The sequence below is a fragment of the Dipodomys ordii genome, unplaced genomic scaffold (genome assembly GCF_000151885.1).
Source record: "Dipodomys ordii isolate 6190 unplaced genomic scaffold, Dord_2.0 Scaffold106, whole genome shotgun sequence".
Taxonomy (NCBI): Eukaryota; Metazoa; Chordata; class Mammalia; order Rodentia; family Heteromyidae; genus Dipodomys; species Dipodomys ordii.
Window position 1 is genome coordinate 7,410,900 of NW_012267322.1, and position 15,674 is coordinate 7,426,573.

Here is a 15,674-nt window from a genome sequence, read left to right on the forward strand (position 1 = left end):
GGAGGCTGTGGTTGGACGAGGCCCAGCCCTGTTTCCTTTCGCCATGCCTAATCTCTTCTCTACCTGTGATCATTGTCTTCCGTGTAGAGGGTCAGGAGTCCTGTCCACCCAGAGCCCCCGCCCACTCTGCAACTATGTGCTAATAAGCCTCCCATGGCCAGGAGACCGCAGAGCTCTTCACTCCCAGGATTAGGGGCAAGCTTGACCTCATTCCTCCCGGGCCTGTGTCCTGCCTGCTTATCATCTCCTCCCGGTCCTCCAGTCCCTGGGGTTGCAGTCGGAGGAGAGACCCAGCACTGATCTACTGGGCAAGGCTAGTATGAAGCAGAGAAGGGAGTCCAGCTCTGTCTGAAGGCAGGCCTGGGTCAGACCCCAACTCTACCATATCTGGACTTGTGCCAGAAGCCCGGGTACATCTTCACAACCTTGGTGCCTCACATTTCCAATCCGCATAACAAGTTCCTGCCTGTATCCCTTCCAGTCTGGTTTGGAGTTTTCCCACAATACATGCTCAAATAGGTGAAAGAACATAAATATTACTTCAAGAGGAGGACCTTGCAGAGGCATTACTTGGGGGGGCGGTGACTGGGATGCAATGGTGAGTCTTCAAGTCACTCCATGTGGCTGAGTCAGGCTCCTCAGTTCCAGGGACAGCAATGGTCCAGCAGGCAGCCCCTCAGCACCTGGGGCTGGGGAACCCCTGGGAACAGGATCATGGCTATGGGCTCGCACCTGGTATGCCCTATCCTTCAAAGCACACTTCCACCTTGACTCTAAAGCATACTTCTGCCTGCCTGGACCCTCACCCCCATCAGCCTCTCTGTCTCCCCTGCAGGCTGTTCGACGTGGGGGGCCAGCGATCTGAACGCAAGAAGTGGATCCACTGCTTTGAGGACGTCACGGCCATCATCTTCTGTGTCGCGCTCAGCGGCTATGACCAGGTGCTCCATGAAGATGAAACCACGGTAAGTGGCACTGGACCCACAGGCCAGGGGACAACACAACGAACTGGCTACCCAGCCTAAGGTGACACTGAAAGCTGGCCACAGAACAGGCTGGCCCTGGGAGTGCTTGGGCCTTGGTTGCTCCCAGTGGTCTGGGATCCAGCCAGCGACAGTGGCTGATTTGTGTGGAGGGCAGTCATCCATGCTGCCAGGGCAAAGCCCCTGTGAGGACGGTGCAGCAGAGGGAATGCAGGCCTCTTGGCACAGAGCCCATAGGCAAACTGCAAACAAAACAGCTTGGCAGAACTGAGATCTCAGGTTAGTATGTGCCTCTTGACAGTGGAGTCGCCTGAGTTGTCAGGCCCCAAGCAAATCCTCAAAATATCAAGCAAGAGTATGTATATTTTATCCGTTTTCACCTGCCTAGGGCACCTGCAGGGGGTGCTGTGAAGAGACCTGTGGGTCCAGCAAGCTGGGAAGGACAGCGGGGATGAGGTGCTGGTAAATGACAGGTGTGGCTTTGGGCTCCATCTCTGCAGGATGCCGGGCCAGGCTCCTACCTCCCTCCTTGGGTTGCACTCAGCCTGGAATCTCTAGCTGGCCTCTAAGAACTGCTGGCTCTTGGGAGGGGGATGTTTACCTTCAGAGGGTGCCACCTTCTCCTGGGCCTGGTCTTGGCCCCACTGCTGGTTGTTTTGCTGAAGAATTCTGGCAACACTCTTTCCACCTCAGTTACTGTCACTTGTAAAAGCAGGGAACATAATAGTGCCTGCCTTATCTAGGACCGCTGGCAATGGAAGGAGATAATCTATCTGCATGTGGTACTTGGAACAGTTTCTGGCCCAGCAGTGCCCGCCTGGAGGTTGTGTTGTCCCTGGTGATCACTCCGAGCCAGGTGATCCCTGGAGCTGTTCCCATCAGACTGCAGCCCACAGGCCAGAGATGAGCTTCCACTGGAGTGGGCTTCTGGCTGCGAACTCACACCCTGGCACCTGACCCCACCTATCTAGATCACATTCAGGCCTTGTCCTCTTGAGCCTTTCGGGTTGGTACTGAGGGTCTTAAGAGGGGGTTGCTGTCGGGGTCATGCAGGCCCCAAGCAAGGCCAGATCTTCCCTCTGGGTCCTATTTCCTCATCAGCCCTTGTCCCCCAAGTCCTACAGAGTTGCTGTGGAAATGGGATCAGGTTTGGGAGTTGGCTGCCATGAGCAGAGCTGTGTGGGGAGGAGCCGCCGTCCCAAGGGGCCTAGGCAGAGTGATGGGGCTTTTGGCGACTGAGTGAGTGATCTGGACCCGTGTCATATTCTGCTTGCCCTGGGCTGGGTTTCAGCTGTTGTCATTCTCAGTGGCCTCTGTGGGGTGGTAATATTAAAGCAACACAGCTTAGTCCTGACCTAGAATGTAGGACAGGGACAGACCAGGCCTGAGCCAGCCTTAGATTCTGTGACCAGCCAAAGCCTAGGACAGCCTCCAGGCAGTGTACCTTCAGAGCAACTGCCCATGGCACATGGGCACATGAGCTGCCCCTGTGCTACTGGAGAGGAGAGCCAGTGTTCACTGTCTTCTTGGCCACCTCCATGGTCTTAGCTTGGCTTGACTCATCCCTTCTCCTGGCCACACTGGGTGTGGATGCGATATCAGGCCATCCTGGGTTTCAAAAGAGCTGGAGGCTAGAGGGCAGAGGGCCTTTCCTATTAACGTATGGTCGCTCCCTTAGACACATCCTTGCTGGGCCTGCAGCTAGTTCAGATCTAAGACTCGGCCCATCTACCATGGGCTGTGCTTTCTCTAGCCTCTGGAGCACTGCATCGATGCAGAGAGGTATCAGATGGGTCTGGCAGACACAACGAGTTCCATGGCATCAGGTCTCCTGGGAAGGCACTGGAGGATGGAACTAGGCCAGCCTCCCCATGAGGTCCTCAGGGGCCCAGCTGCAGTGCAGGACTCAGCTCCTGGAGCATTTCCCTCCAGTGTCCTCTTCCTCCTCCCCTTATTGCTCCTCTCACACTGTCCCTTCCCTTCCTGCTCCTTCCTCACTTTCTCTACTTTCTCCACAAAGATGATTGCAGAGGACCTTGGGTATGGTAAGCCATGTGAGCCAAGATCAGGAACAGGTTAAACAGACTCTGCCTGAGGTCCTTCCATCCCCAAGGCTGGCCATCTCTACCACCCAGGGCGGAGGAGGAGCCCTCCAGGGAACAGGGATTGCCTTTGCAGTCTGACAGCAGCAGTAAATCAGCACTATTGCTGTAGAACCAAGCGTGCGTCGCTGTGTTTGACTCACACGTGTGCAGAGTTGGGCAGTTCGGGAGCAGATGGATATCGTCCAGGTTTGGCGCCGCTCCTGCAAGCTATGTGATCATGGGCAATCACCTGTACTTCTCGGGCATCTGCTTGCATGGTAATGATGGTAGATACCGGCCTTATGAGCAGCTGTGAGGACCACTGGGCGGGATGTGGAAGTCGCCACTGGGTGAAGCCACTCTGGCTAGAGGTTGTAGCGTGTGGATGCTCTGGAAGCAAGATGTAAAGCACCAGTCCACCAAGTCCTTGGGCCTAAGCTTTCTCTCTGGTCAGCCCTGTGCTTCCCTCTCTGGCCTAGGATGAGAGTTGGGGCTGCCTGAGACAAAGGTGTCTGGGGGAAGTTCCTGGAGCTAGGCCCCTGGGGCTAGTGGCTACCTCCTACCAGACTGGCCACCCTGCCCACCGCTCCCAGGGACCCTGAGGGCTCATCCTGTCCTCGTACCTGCTCTCAGCACCACCCAGCCGGGCCACAGGCTGCCACAACTTCACCACCACTACCACCACCGCCTGCAGGGCCTTATCTTGCCAAACCAAGGCCAAAACCATGAGCAGATTCTGAGACACCCTCCAAGCCCAGCAGGTATGAAGCTCCTTCCTCCAATCAAAACCATCACTAAGAGTTGAAAGCAGCAGGTTCTCAGGGCTCCACTGGGTGACTTTGCTGTGAATGCCCACCCCCTCTACCCCCTACCCCCATTGCCCGCACTCCTCACTAGCCGTGCCACTCGGCTGAGGTTTATATCCCCACTTCCCACACCAGCCTCCCCAGCCTTCTGCTCCAACCACACAGTCCCAGAACAGCCTTGGCTTCCATGAGTCTGCTTAGGGGCTGCAGAAGGCTGGTCTGGACTGCCCGGCTTCCAACACTGGTTGAACTGACTTTTCAGGGTTGGGTTTTGGGGTTTTTTTCCCACTTTTTATCTCATGTTCCCTGCTGGGTTTTTACCTTCCTCTCGCTTTAAATCTGTTTTTCTGTTTCTTCTTGGGGTCTTTTTATTCCCTCTTCTGAGAACTCAGCCCCCACCCCAGTTCTCCCAGAGCCTGTCCTGCACCAGTCATGGCCTAGCCAGCCAACCAAGTCATGCAACCAACTAAGACCACAGCAACATCACCCCCCGAGACGCTGTCCCCTGGTATCTGCTTCCAACTCTGGATTAATTCGAGGATCTCTTGGTCCTCGGTTAATGTTCCCCAACTGAATGTGCACACCCTTCCAACCTCGCTGGCGAAAGCAAATGAGCCCCTGGTAGAGACATCTGCATGACCTGCGGTTCCGTGTAGTCCTGTTCAATGGTGGTTGCGGCCCTGCCTTACATGCATGGTGCATGTCCTCTCCAGGAGTTGGAGCCTGTCCAGTGACCTCACTGCCCCACTTGGGCCAGATCCCTCTGGAAGGGGGCAGCAACCCCCACCCACCCCTGCTCTGCCCACCCTGCCTGCGTGCGAATGAAGCAGGGACACACCCTGTTTGTCCTCCCGTCTCCTTCCTGGTGGTGCATTCGGCACGTTGGTGAACCTTCCCTCTGCTTGTCCTGCTATGTGGTGCCCGCGGTGGGTCAGGGCCTGGCACTGCCGGCCCTCACCCATCTCTCTGCTCTGTTACAGAACCGTATGCATGAATCCCTGAAGCTTTTCGACAGCATCTGCAACAACAAGTGGTTCACAGACACGTCCATCATCCTGTTCCTCAACAAGAAGGACATATTTGAAGAGAAGATCAAAAAGTCCCCACTAACCATCTGCTTTCCTGAGTACACAGGTAAAGCTACCCCTTCCCACCCTGGCCTGCACAGAGATAGTGCCTTCCAGCCACAGCAATGGCCAGGAGAGCAGTACTTACCACAGAGGACCCAGCCCCACATACCCCGCTCTAGAGTGCACTGTGGTAAAGTGTTGCAGGAAACTCAGGCTGAAATCCTGGCTTGCCCTTTGTATGTGGGATCTGGAGAATCCAAGCCCCTCATCACTTCTTGGCTTGGAATCAGACAGCCAAAACACCATATTGCAGCCTGGTCATGTGACCTCACTGGGGATGTGTGGTGTCCTCCCTCCCTTCCAGAGCTGTCCTGAGGATGAATGGAGCTAATGAGCACACATAGCACATAGCACAGCAGTGCTTGGCACTCACCAACAGCTTGCTTTTACTGATAGCATCCTGATGGTGACAAAGACTCACATGGCCTCTTGGAGCTTTGCAAGCATCAGGGGCCTGCCCACCTATGGAGGGTACCAGGGACAAGAAGCCAGCTATGAGTGCTGCAAGAGACTTAGCTGATCCTGGGCAGGAAGAAGCCAGTTTGGAGCTGGGGTAAGGCAGCAGGGGGCCCCTAACTAAGGGAATCTGAGTTACCTGATATCCAGTCCAGGTTTAGCACAGAGCTGTGGTCTAAGAGACCCTGGAGCTGGGCCTGTGGCCTGAAAGCCTGAGCCTGTGTTGTCTGGGGTCCCTCACCCAGATTATACCACCCAGTTGAGTGGGGTGGCTCAGATCCTGCTTGCCTCCCCAGTGAAGGGTTGCAGTCTGGCCTAGACTTCTCTTTCCTGAGCGCACTTGAGGGTTCAGATGGATGTGGGACCCGCTGAGGAAGACAGCAAGGAGTTCTTAATCCTCATAAGAGCGAGCACCTGCAGGAGGTTCAAGAAGGGGAAAGGAGGCCAGGGCAGCTCACAGACACCAAGCAGACCACAGACCATCCACTTTGCCCAGCAATGGCCAGAAAAGTGGCATCCTGGCCGACTCTGTAGGTTCACTGAGAAAGGCATGCATGCATGAGAGGGGCACTCTGGTCCTCTGCACGGGACACATGGTAAGTTGTAGTGCTCATATCAGGACTCGATAGGCACCCCAGTAGGAGGAAAACGTAAGTGCTTACCTGTAGTACAGACCATCCCTTTCTTGATCGTTCTTTCATGATCTCTGCAATGGATTTGTCGTCTGTTGCTGATGGAGCTGAGCCACCAGGCTCCCTTCCCCACCCCACATCCTCCTGTTCCTTCATAGTTGTCCTGAGAGGCTCTTGGCATCTGCTGCAGGCCTCTGCCTGCCCCGATAGACACACCAGCCAGGCCCAGAGCTGTCTGTGCCAAGTGGCCCCATGGCTGCCTCGCCTCACCTCTCCTGTTTCCTCCTGCAGGCCCCAGTGCCTTCACAGAAGCTGTGGCTTACATCCAGGCACAGTATGAGAGCAAGAACAAGTCAGCCCACAAGGAGATCTATACTCACGTCACCTGTGCCACGGACACCAACAACATCGAGTTTGTCTTTGACGCTGTGACGGACGTCATCATCGCCAAAAACCTGCGGGGCTGTGGACTCTACTGAGCTCCAGCCCCCGACCCAGTTGCCCATACCCTGCCCAGCCCGCCACCCACTCCTGCCCTGGAACCAGAACTCTGCCACCTCTCAAACCACTCTGTGCACTGTGGAAGAAGAACCTAGAGCTGGCCCTGGGGGTGGGGGGAGCATCTTTCATGCACCCCTACCTCTCTGCCTCCAATAGCAGGCAGTGGTAACAAGCCGGGCAGGGTGCTGAACACCACACACAAGGCAGGAGACCACCCCACCCCACCCAGTGTCACGCCTCTAAGTGCTATATTTGGGGTGGGAGTGCTGGGGGGTGGGAGTGGACACAGCCGCCGTCTGGCACAGAATGGATGTGTTCTGCTCTCCTTGACTTGACTCGTACTCAAAGTCCTGGGGTCTCCTTCTGTCACTTGGGGTGCTGGCAGGGTGGAGCAGTAGAAGCCATCCCTCAGCCTTGCCTGGGGTTTCTCTAACCAAGAGCAGTTCCGTCGCCATCAGCCAGGACCAAAGCAGGCCAGCTTTGTGGGGTGAGAAGGTTCAGGCCTTGGCAAGGACCTCCCTCCTTACCGTGGTCTGCGCCTCCTTTCTCTAATCATCGCTTTTGTCCATTGGTGTCCTTAGAAATCCTAGCCTTGACTCCCGCTAGGCCTGGAAATGCTCTTGAGACTGGCTGACATCCAAGTGGATGGTTGGAGACTCAAGGCCGCACGCACAGAAGTTGGGGTGGGAGGGAGCCAAGGGTGGCAGTGGTCCCATTGCCTGTTCTGGAGCACCCCATCCCTGCAGGTCCATTCCACGTGCCACACTAACCCCAGCTCTGCTGCTCCCCGCAAGAGGGGATAGTGGGTGTGCTTTTCTTCAAGATCCTGCAAGCCCAGCTCAAGCCAGCTGGGGGCAGTAGAGGTTTGGGGACTGGGGTGCTTGTACGTGGAGGCCCAGGGGAGGTGTGGAGCAGGTCCTCCACCTGTAGCCCATTTCTCTTTGGTCTCAATCAAAAAGTCCTTGGGGTCCTCCCAGCCACCAGGGCAGAGGAGGGTCGGTAGAAGGGCCAGTGCCCTGGGTGTGAGCTGTGAGGCCTGGCTACACAGGGATGGCACTGCCAGCCCTGGGAGGGACTTTACTGAAGAGGTCTAAGCAGAAAAGGGTGGATTGGTATTTGGTGCCCCTGGACCTGGCTGGCCTTGGGCTCCCTCACACTCCCAGGTGCCTCTGATTGGCTGGTGCCACAGCAGACAGCCCGCGATGGCCTGTAGATCCTGTGGCAGGCTGTGTCTGGGAATGCAGGTGCGCTACGGGAGGGGAGAGCTGCCTCCTCAAGCCCTGTGTTCTCCTGGGTCAGTCCCAGGCGAGGCCCCTCGGCTCCCCTGTGCAGCTTCTGGCCTGCCCAGTCACAGGAAGATTCCTATGCCAACAGCTCTCCCTTGGTTCTAATAGGTGCAGAGCTCTGGTGGTGCTGGAAGACCCAGGGACCCTCCCTAGTGCCAAATTTCCACGGGGAACCTTCCCTGGTGCCTGTGGGCTTGGCCCCTGCTCTGGCTGCCTTGGCTACTGCCCAAGTCCACTTCTGGTTTATTCGCCTCCATCATTTTCTTACCATGTACCAGGTGCTGGGATGTGGCAGAGGACAGGTCTTTGGAGCCAACAGCCTGAATGTCCTGCTGTGGGCAGCTAAGGCCAGTTAACATCAAAGACGTGGCATTTATTTCCCACAGTTACCACTCTGCAGTGTGGCCACTTGTGTCCCCAACCCTGCCCCAGACTATGGCCAGATTCTAAATCACTTGGCAAGAGGTGGGTGTTGGCCATCTTATCTCTAATGCCATTGCCCAAAAGGCAGAAAATCACTGTCCCTGTCACCCCAGGGCGCCCCATCCCCATTCCTCCAATGCTCACAGGCAGCAGAGCAGCCAGAGCCCCAGGCCTTTCCCATCTGCACAGCTGGGGTGGGGACTAGGGGCTTTGCACCTTCCCATCCTCCCATCTCCCCCACGCTCTCTCCTCTGCAGGGCTCTGGCCTGTTGGATATTGTACACTGGTCTCAGCCTGCCCAGGCTGTCTGATGTGAGTCTCGAGGAAAGGGGGTTCTGGGTGTCACCAGCAGCTCTACAATAGGGGAACATCTGAATTTTGGCCCCGTCGTGACTATGGGTGAGGGGAAGTGTGGTGAGTGGCCGGACAAGGGTGGACCCCCCAAGGGGCCATGCCATCCACTCTGAATAGTTGCTAATTTAGTGGGCCAGGGAGACCTGGTTTCTAGGACATGTGGCTTCACTTCTGTCCCCAGTGCCTTCCTGCCGAGGCCTCACAGTGGTCCCCGAGGTTGTCTGGCCTGACTGGTGAACTAAGGGTTCGGAGGAAGGGCTCTGTGTGCAGTCTGCCCAGCCTGGCCTTCTCCTGCACCCATCACCTCTGCCTGCCAGTTCCCTGCCCCCAGCCCAGCCACACCCCCCACTGGTGGGAACCTGGGGCACCCTGGCCTGCATGGACTGCACTGGGCAGCACAGGGTCCCCAGCCTTGCCATCTGCGGAGAGGTCTTGCAGTGGGAAACGAACCCACCTGCTGCTGCCATCAGCCCACCTCAGGCTCTAGACATTCTCCCTCACCCCTGCCTGAGCCTGCCTGACGCCCTCTTCCTACTCCATATCACACCCAGAGCGTGACTGAAGGAGCTCAAACCCTTCCTCTCAGATCCTACCCCCCTGAAAAGCCGGGGGCACTGAGCCTCTTCCAGGGGCGTCTGCTGAGTCCTGAGCCTCCTGTGCCTCCAAGCATCTAAAGACCTGAGGTGCCATGGCCGCCAGCGATTCAGTCTGTATGTCAAAGCCGAGCACCCCCTAGACAGCTCCCCCTCCGCTAAATAAACTTCTTGCTTATTCACCTCCATCATTTTCTTACTTTGTGCCAGATGACAGGTTCTCAGGCTTCAAAGTAGGGGGCCAGCAGCCTTGGGAATGGGACAAGGGAATGGGGTCTTAGTAGGGCTGCTAGGCCCACATCCTTCAGTGGGGAGAATACTGAACCCACCTTGCCCAGACCAGTCCACCCTAGACAGATGATGTTCCCTGACCAAACAGAAAATGAGGCAGGTTGAGCCAAAAGCAGGAAGCATGGCCTCCAGTCCAAAGTCCTAAGCTCCCATCAGAGAGAGGCTCCCCAGGCCCAGTGCACAAAGACCACCAGTGTAAACCTGAGCCCTGCCCAGCGTCTCCCGGGCGCTGCTCCCGCAGCCTCCACCACCACCAGCCCCCGCCTTCCTTCACTGCCCCATCTGCCCTGCAGCTCGCGCAGTGGAGCCTCACTCCTGGCCTCTGCCCTGTCCATCCAGTCTGCGCCTCCTTTCCCCCAAGCCCAGTCCCCTGCAGCCCATGTGCTCTGTCCTATCCCAGAAGAAGACCAGACTCCCCACACCCTCCTTAGCAGAGCCTTTCCAGGGGCACTGGTCCCACCTCCTGACCCGCCGCCCCCACCCCTTATTAACTGTAATTTTGTAAGAAGAGTGACTCGTTGGTTTAATAAATTGCTAGTTATTGTAATAATTTATTGGCTGCCGTAATGTATTTATTAGTCACCTACCATTTAATAAAAAGTGCCAGCTCTTTCTAGCGTGTGATGTGTTATGTCAGTGCCAAGTGCACCCACACAACACATGTCCTACCCAGTCCCAGTCTGTGGGACGGGTCCTGGCAGGGACAGGGGCAGGGGTCAGGATTCTAGTGTCTGGCTTCCCAGCCCTCCTCAGGGCCCTGGCCTGGCTGGGCTGCTTCACAGTCCTGGCATCGTCGAGTTCTAGCATGTGTGGCACCAGTGTGGCACAGGGTGCCACAAAGCACCATGGCTGTGCTGGCCCAGCTTTCCTGCTGGACTGGGCCACGCCACAGCTTGGGCAGGTAGAGGACTCAGGAGACATGGCCCTGGAAAAGGCTCCTGGTGGCGCTACAGGAAGGCGGCTGTGGGCAGGGACAGGTATCTGCTGGCCATCTGTCTCTACTCAAATGGTGTCGTCTCCGATTTGGCTGTAATATGGTGTGAAGTGTGTAAGGACATGCTCTTGGCTTCCTGGTAATGTGCTCTGGAAGGATGGCAACCAGGCTGGGGCATGGAAGGGTCTTGGCGCCGGCGATTCTATCCCAGAAGTTCCGTCCTTACTTCCCTCACCCCACACCCTGTCCTCCCAAAGCTGAGTGTGAGTAGACATGTCTTCTGCCTCCCAAATTCCCGTCCCGTCCTGTCCCAGGACCATGTATGTGTGTTGTCACTGACTGTAAGTAAGTTCTCAGAGGGCAGGAGCCTGGCCTGGTCACTACAGCCCAGCAGAGGCCTTGTATACAAGTGCTTTTCCCTGTATGGGTGGATTATTGCTTGTGCCTTACAACTGCTTCGTAGGCAGGAAGCTATGGTGGGCTGAGCCTCGGCAGCTGAAGTCCTAGGAGCCTCTGTGAGCTGGCCTGAAGGTCTCCTCCGAATTGAGCTCAGGGCATCTTGAGGAAGAGCCCTTCAGCCCAGCCTACATGCCAGATGGTTCCCAATATCTCCCCTCTGTGATTCCCTTTTGGTCCGAAGAGTATCCAACACCCAATTGTATCCCCCATTTGCAGATCAACACACTGCCTTAGCTGAGGGCTTTCAGATCTTTCCCCTTGGCTTCTTGGAGGCTCAGAGCCTCACCACTCAGCCCGAATGTTCACAGGCCTTGCACGCAGGTCCAGTTAGCTCTTGGAGACACTGCATTTGCCTGTCCTGTGCAGGCTTCATGGAGATGGCTCAGGTGAGTGGATCCCGCTTGGAAGGGATCATGGGAATGACAGGGACACGTCTGGGAGGAAATGAGAATGGCATTTACTGAGGCTAGCAGAGCAGTGAAGAGGATGTTACCTTTTACTGTAGTCAGGGACGAAAGTATGCTTGCTCCCAAGGTGATATCCCGAGAGAACTGAGAACTTGGGCTACCCTGGGAAGAGGGGCTGGCAGATGCCTGCAATAATGGCAGGTGTGGAAGGGACCACTGAAGAAGGGGGCTCACCATAGAAGGTGTGCTGTACCCTTGAGAGACAAGACTTCTTGTGTTGCTGGGAAACTTGTTGCCTGAATCCTGCATCTGGCCTGGAGCCACGCAAGCCTCTGCTGGTACTAGTTTTGGTTTGGGATGCTAGTGCTTCTCCTTCACTTTCCTCCTCTTTTTCTCCTCCTCTTCTTTCTCTTCTTCCTCTTCCTTTCCCACCTCTTCCTCCTCTCCTTTCTCCTCTTACTTATTTGCTGGGAATGGAACTCAGAGCTCCACACATGCTTCTGAGCTACATCCCTAGACCTAGAGTTTGCTTTTAGACTCCTACCTGTGTCACTGTGTTGTCCCCTTAAGGGGTGATGGGGCTGGCCTATGGAGTGTTTGCTGGCATAGTGTGGGTCTTGGTGACCAGCAGTGCTCACTGGATCATCTTCCTCCCCCTCCTGCCATGACCACCTCCAGCCCTGTCCCCAGCTCTGGCTGCTGCTCCCCCACGAGAAAGCTCATCTCTCAGTAGATTGTGTCCACTGACACCCACACCCACCTCTTCCCTTTGGGTTACTCATGTTAGTCTTATTTAGAGGTAGATTCTAGTGTCTTTACCTGGGATCTTGGGCTTTAAGCATCTGGAGTCACATTTGAGGCTCCAGGGCTAGGTCAGGGGTCCTAGGAAAAAAAGAGGCTGTCCCGTCCTCTACTTCCCTGTGCAATGATGGTTCATCTGCAGAAAAGCAGGCTCTTCTGTGCTGCAAGAATCAGATTACCCAGGTGAATGTGCCTGGCTTCCTAAGTAATCTGTCCTTTTTGCTCAGGGCAAAAGGCTGTCCCAGGCCTCAGCTTTATTTGAGATGCCTGTCACATTCATCTGAATAAACATGTCCACAGTGGCTCTTGACGTCTGCGTGAACCTCTTGTTTAAAATCCCTCACAGGTTTGGACGTGGCTGGGTTGGACTCTGCTGAGAGAGAAGCCCTCATAACAGCACTTCCATAGGCCGCCCTAGAGAGAGTCTCTCCTAAATGGCAGCCCCCAAGGATGCCAGCAGGATCTGGGGTAGCTTATCCTCATTCCAAGAGAAGCCCCAGATCCTCCCTTACTCCCAGAGAACAACCCCTTTCTCTAATACTGACCCAGGGGGGAAAACCCAGACATGAAGAGTCAAAGGCCTAGATCCCCTGTTCAAGATCCCATGTGCATGTGTGCATGCATACTCTCTCTCTCTCTCACACACACACACACACACACACATGCACACACACACACTGTGTAAGATCCTCTAATGACTGGGGACTCAGCAATGGGAAAGTCCTGGGTTCCTCCATCCTCAGCCACCTCTCTTGGGTGAATTCTGGCCAGTTGTCCCATTGGACCAAGATGGTGACTGCTCTGATGCTGAAATGCCTGCTGGTTGGAATGTGATCACCCTACTGCGATTCTGGTTGTAGATTCTGTCTGTCAGCCTCTTGGAGGAGCTTGGGGTCTGGGACTCTTGGGTCCTGAGTAGTTCAGTTCTTCTTTCACACCTAACTCTCCTCTTCTCTTTCCCTGTCTCTGTGTCTCCCCCTCTCTGTCTGCCTTGCTCTCCCACTACACCGGGGCTGCAGAACCGCATGCACGAGTCCCTCATGCTCTTCGACTCCATCTGTAACAACAAGTTTTTCATCGATACCTCCATCATTCTCTTCCTCAACAAGAAAGACCTCTTTGGTGAGAAGATCAAGAAGTCACCTCTGACCATCTGCTTTCCTGAATACCCAGGTGAGTGTCTCGGCTGCTCTTTGAAAGGCAGGAGCTGGAGGTGGGCCAGCCTCACTCAGGCTTGCTGGTGAGCAGGGGCCCACACAGGTATTAGACAAGGACACAGATAAACCACTGAGAGGTGACAGGTTTAACCTTTCTCAGGACATGGCCCCAGGTTTAGCGGGAAGTGGCCCCTCCAGAGCTGTTTGCATTGTGACTGGTGGCCCCAGACTGGCTTGACAGGGATCAGGACAGGACCGGAGGTGTCCCAGCCCCCTTTCATCCTAGCTACCCCCAAGAAGAGGTCTCAGGATCTAGCATCCTCACACTTGGCCTGGACAGCTATGGGGCCACACTGCACTGTCTCATGAGCTGGAGCCTGTGGCCCTGCGGCCTGTGAATGGGCTCCTGCAGGCTGACTCTGAGCACGTTGCATCCTTTTGTAGAAGTCCAGCCCTGCTGCGCCTCTCACACCAGCCCACAGAGCCGGCTCCCCCCACCTTCCTCCTCTGGTCTCCCTATCTGAGGCATTCCAACCACTGCAGCTTGCTCTGTCCTGCCTCCGCCCTTCTACTTTGGCAATCTGGGGGGGAGGGGGGTAACAGGAGGGATATAGGTAGCTGACAGATGGACTCTGGGCTGCTCTGAAGGCCAGAGGCAGTATGGAGCCCAGACTGTCCCTCTGGGAACTGGGCAGTTCCTAAGGAGTCTCTGGGGCCCAGTCATTTGAGAGGCCAGCCAGGGCTGGTATTCTGCTCTCCGCCACATGATGACACAGATTGAAATCCACACAGCCTTTGAGTTAGTCTGTGGGACAAGGCTCAGGACTCAGGGTCACATCTGTCCCCAAGCTCTGTCCCAGGGCTCCCAAACTCCATCCTGGAGGGATGCCAGGCTCTCCCTTTCTTCACAGAGATGTGAAGAAGAGCCAGTCTGCTTATTCTGAGCTCAGCCTGCATCCTCGCTGGTCTCCAGGCTGCTGTCCAAGCAGCCTCTAGAGCCAGCCCAGCTGCAACTCGGCAAGTCACCTGATTGCTTGGGCCTTGTTTTTCCCGGGGGGGGGGGGGAATATAGCAGATCATGACACTACCCTGAGCAGGGTGGCCAGAGGGGGATGGGAGAGACTGGTGCTCCCTCTCATGAGCATTCAGAGGATGGAAACCAAGGGAGGAGGAATGGGCCAAAGAGGGGCACTGTATGGGATGGGGAGAGTATGAAGACCCAGAAAGACAGAGCCAGGCCACAGCCCACCCTCTCCGCAGCTGCGTCTCACCTCTGCAGTGTCAGCAAAGGCCTATCCCCAGGCTTTGGGAAAACTGGACAAGATAGGGCCCAGCTGGGCACCCCAGCAAGCCCTGTGGGGCCAGCACCACCTTAAGACTCTCAGTCCCGTGTCCCAGCTGACTTGAGGAGTAGTTGGTCTCTGCTGTGGAGTGAGTGCTGGATGCCCCCAGTACCATCCCAACCAAAGCGTCTGAATTTGGGAAACGCTCGTGTTCTCCAGGCTCTTCCAAAGACCCAGTGTTGAGTTCAGGCATGATCAACAATGATACATGGCCATCCATGCTTGTGAGTGACCCCATGTGGCGCAGCCTGAAGATCCAAGCTGGAGGGGGTGGGAGCTGGAGGTGGCTGTCAGTGATGGGGTGGGCCAGTGTGGAGTGAGTCTGTGTGGGGACACCAGACTCAGCAGAGAGAACACAGAGGCGTGACCCCCTCCATCTGGATGGGATGAACTTCCTACTGCCCTCTGGCCTGGCTCTCTGCGGCCTGGAAGCTCCTTGACAAGGGCCCCTTCCACTGCTCTTGTCTTTGGCAGCTTTGCCGCAGCTCAGCACTCTGTGTGCTTCTGCTCTTAGCATCTTCTGTGGTGGTGAAGGGAGATGGTATAACCCCATCCCAGGGATATCCCTACCCCACATGCTGTATGACTTATCACCAACCTGGAGTCCAGGGCTCAAGATGCCTTCTGGAAAGGAAGTCTCACTGGTGACAAGCTGTGATCCCTGTCACGCACCATCCTTGCCTTCAGGGCAGAGCGGCAGGGGGGAATCTCCCCTGATGGTGATCTCCTCAGCCCTCACCCCTACAATGTATTATTTCCCTCCAGGGCAGGTCCTAGGAACACTAAAGAAACAGGATGTCTTCTGCATCCTGGGCTCCTCCAGGCTTTTGTAGTGGCCTGTGTTCCATGAAAGTTAACTGAACGGTGCCTCTGGGGTGGAGCCACAGGTGTAGGAGTGTTGCTGGTTGAAACATCATCCACATATGTGGATCAAGGAAAAGCTAAGCACTTGTTAGGGCCTGTGGGGGCTCAGCCGGTATCCCCCACCTTGAAATCAATGTTCTGACATCCTGGTGACCCGGGCAAGAGCTGGA

The 15,674-nt window shown here is 55.9% G+C and overlaps 1 protein-coding gene across 3 annotated transcripts in view; it reads left to right on the forward strand.

The window, feature by feature from the left end:
* Positions 1-15,674, forward strand: part of Gnao1 (guanine nucleotide binding protein (G protein), alpha activating activity polypeptide O) — a 156,026-nt gene that overhangs the window by 137,779 nt on the left and 2,573 nt on the right. For 2 of the 3 annotated variants that reach the window (XM_013027970.1, XM_013027971.1), the window contains exons 6-7: positions 836-965; positions 13,160-13,313. In XM_013027970.1, coding sequence (XP_012883424.1) covers positions 836-965; positions 13,160-13,313 — 284 coding nt within the window. Of the gene's footprint in view, positions 1-835; positions 966-4,853; positions 5,008-6,382; positions 10,090-13,159; positions 13,314-15,674 lie in introns of those variants that run through there. The other variant, XM_013027969.1, reaches the window with a different exon arrangement.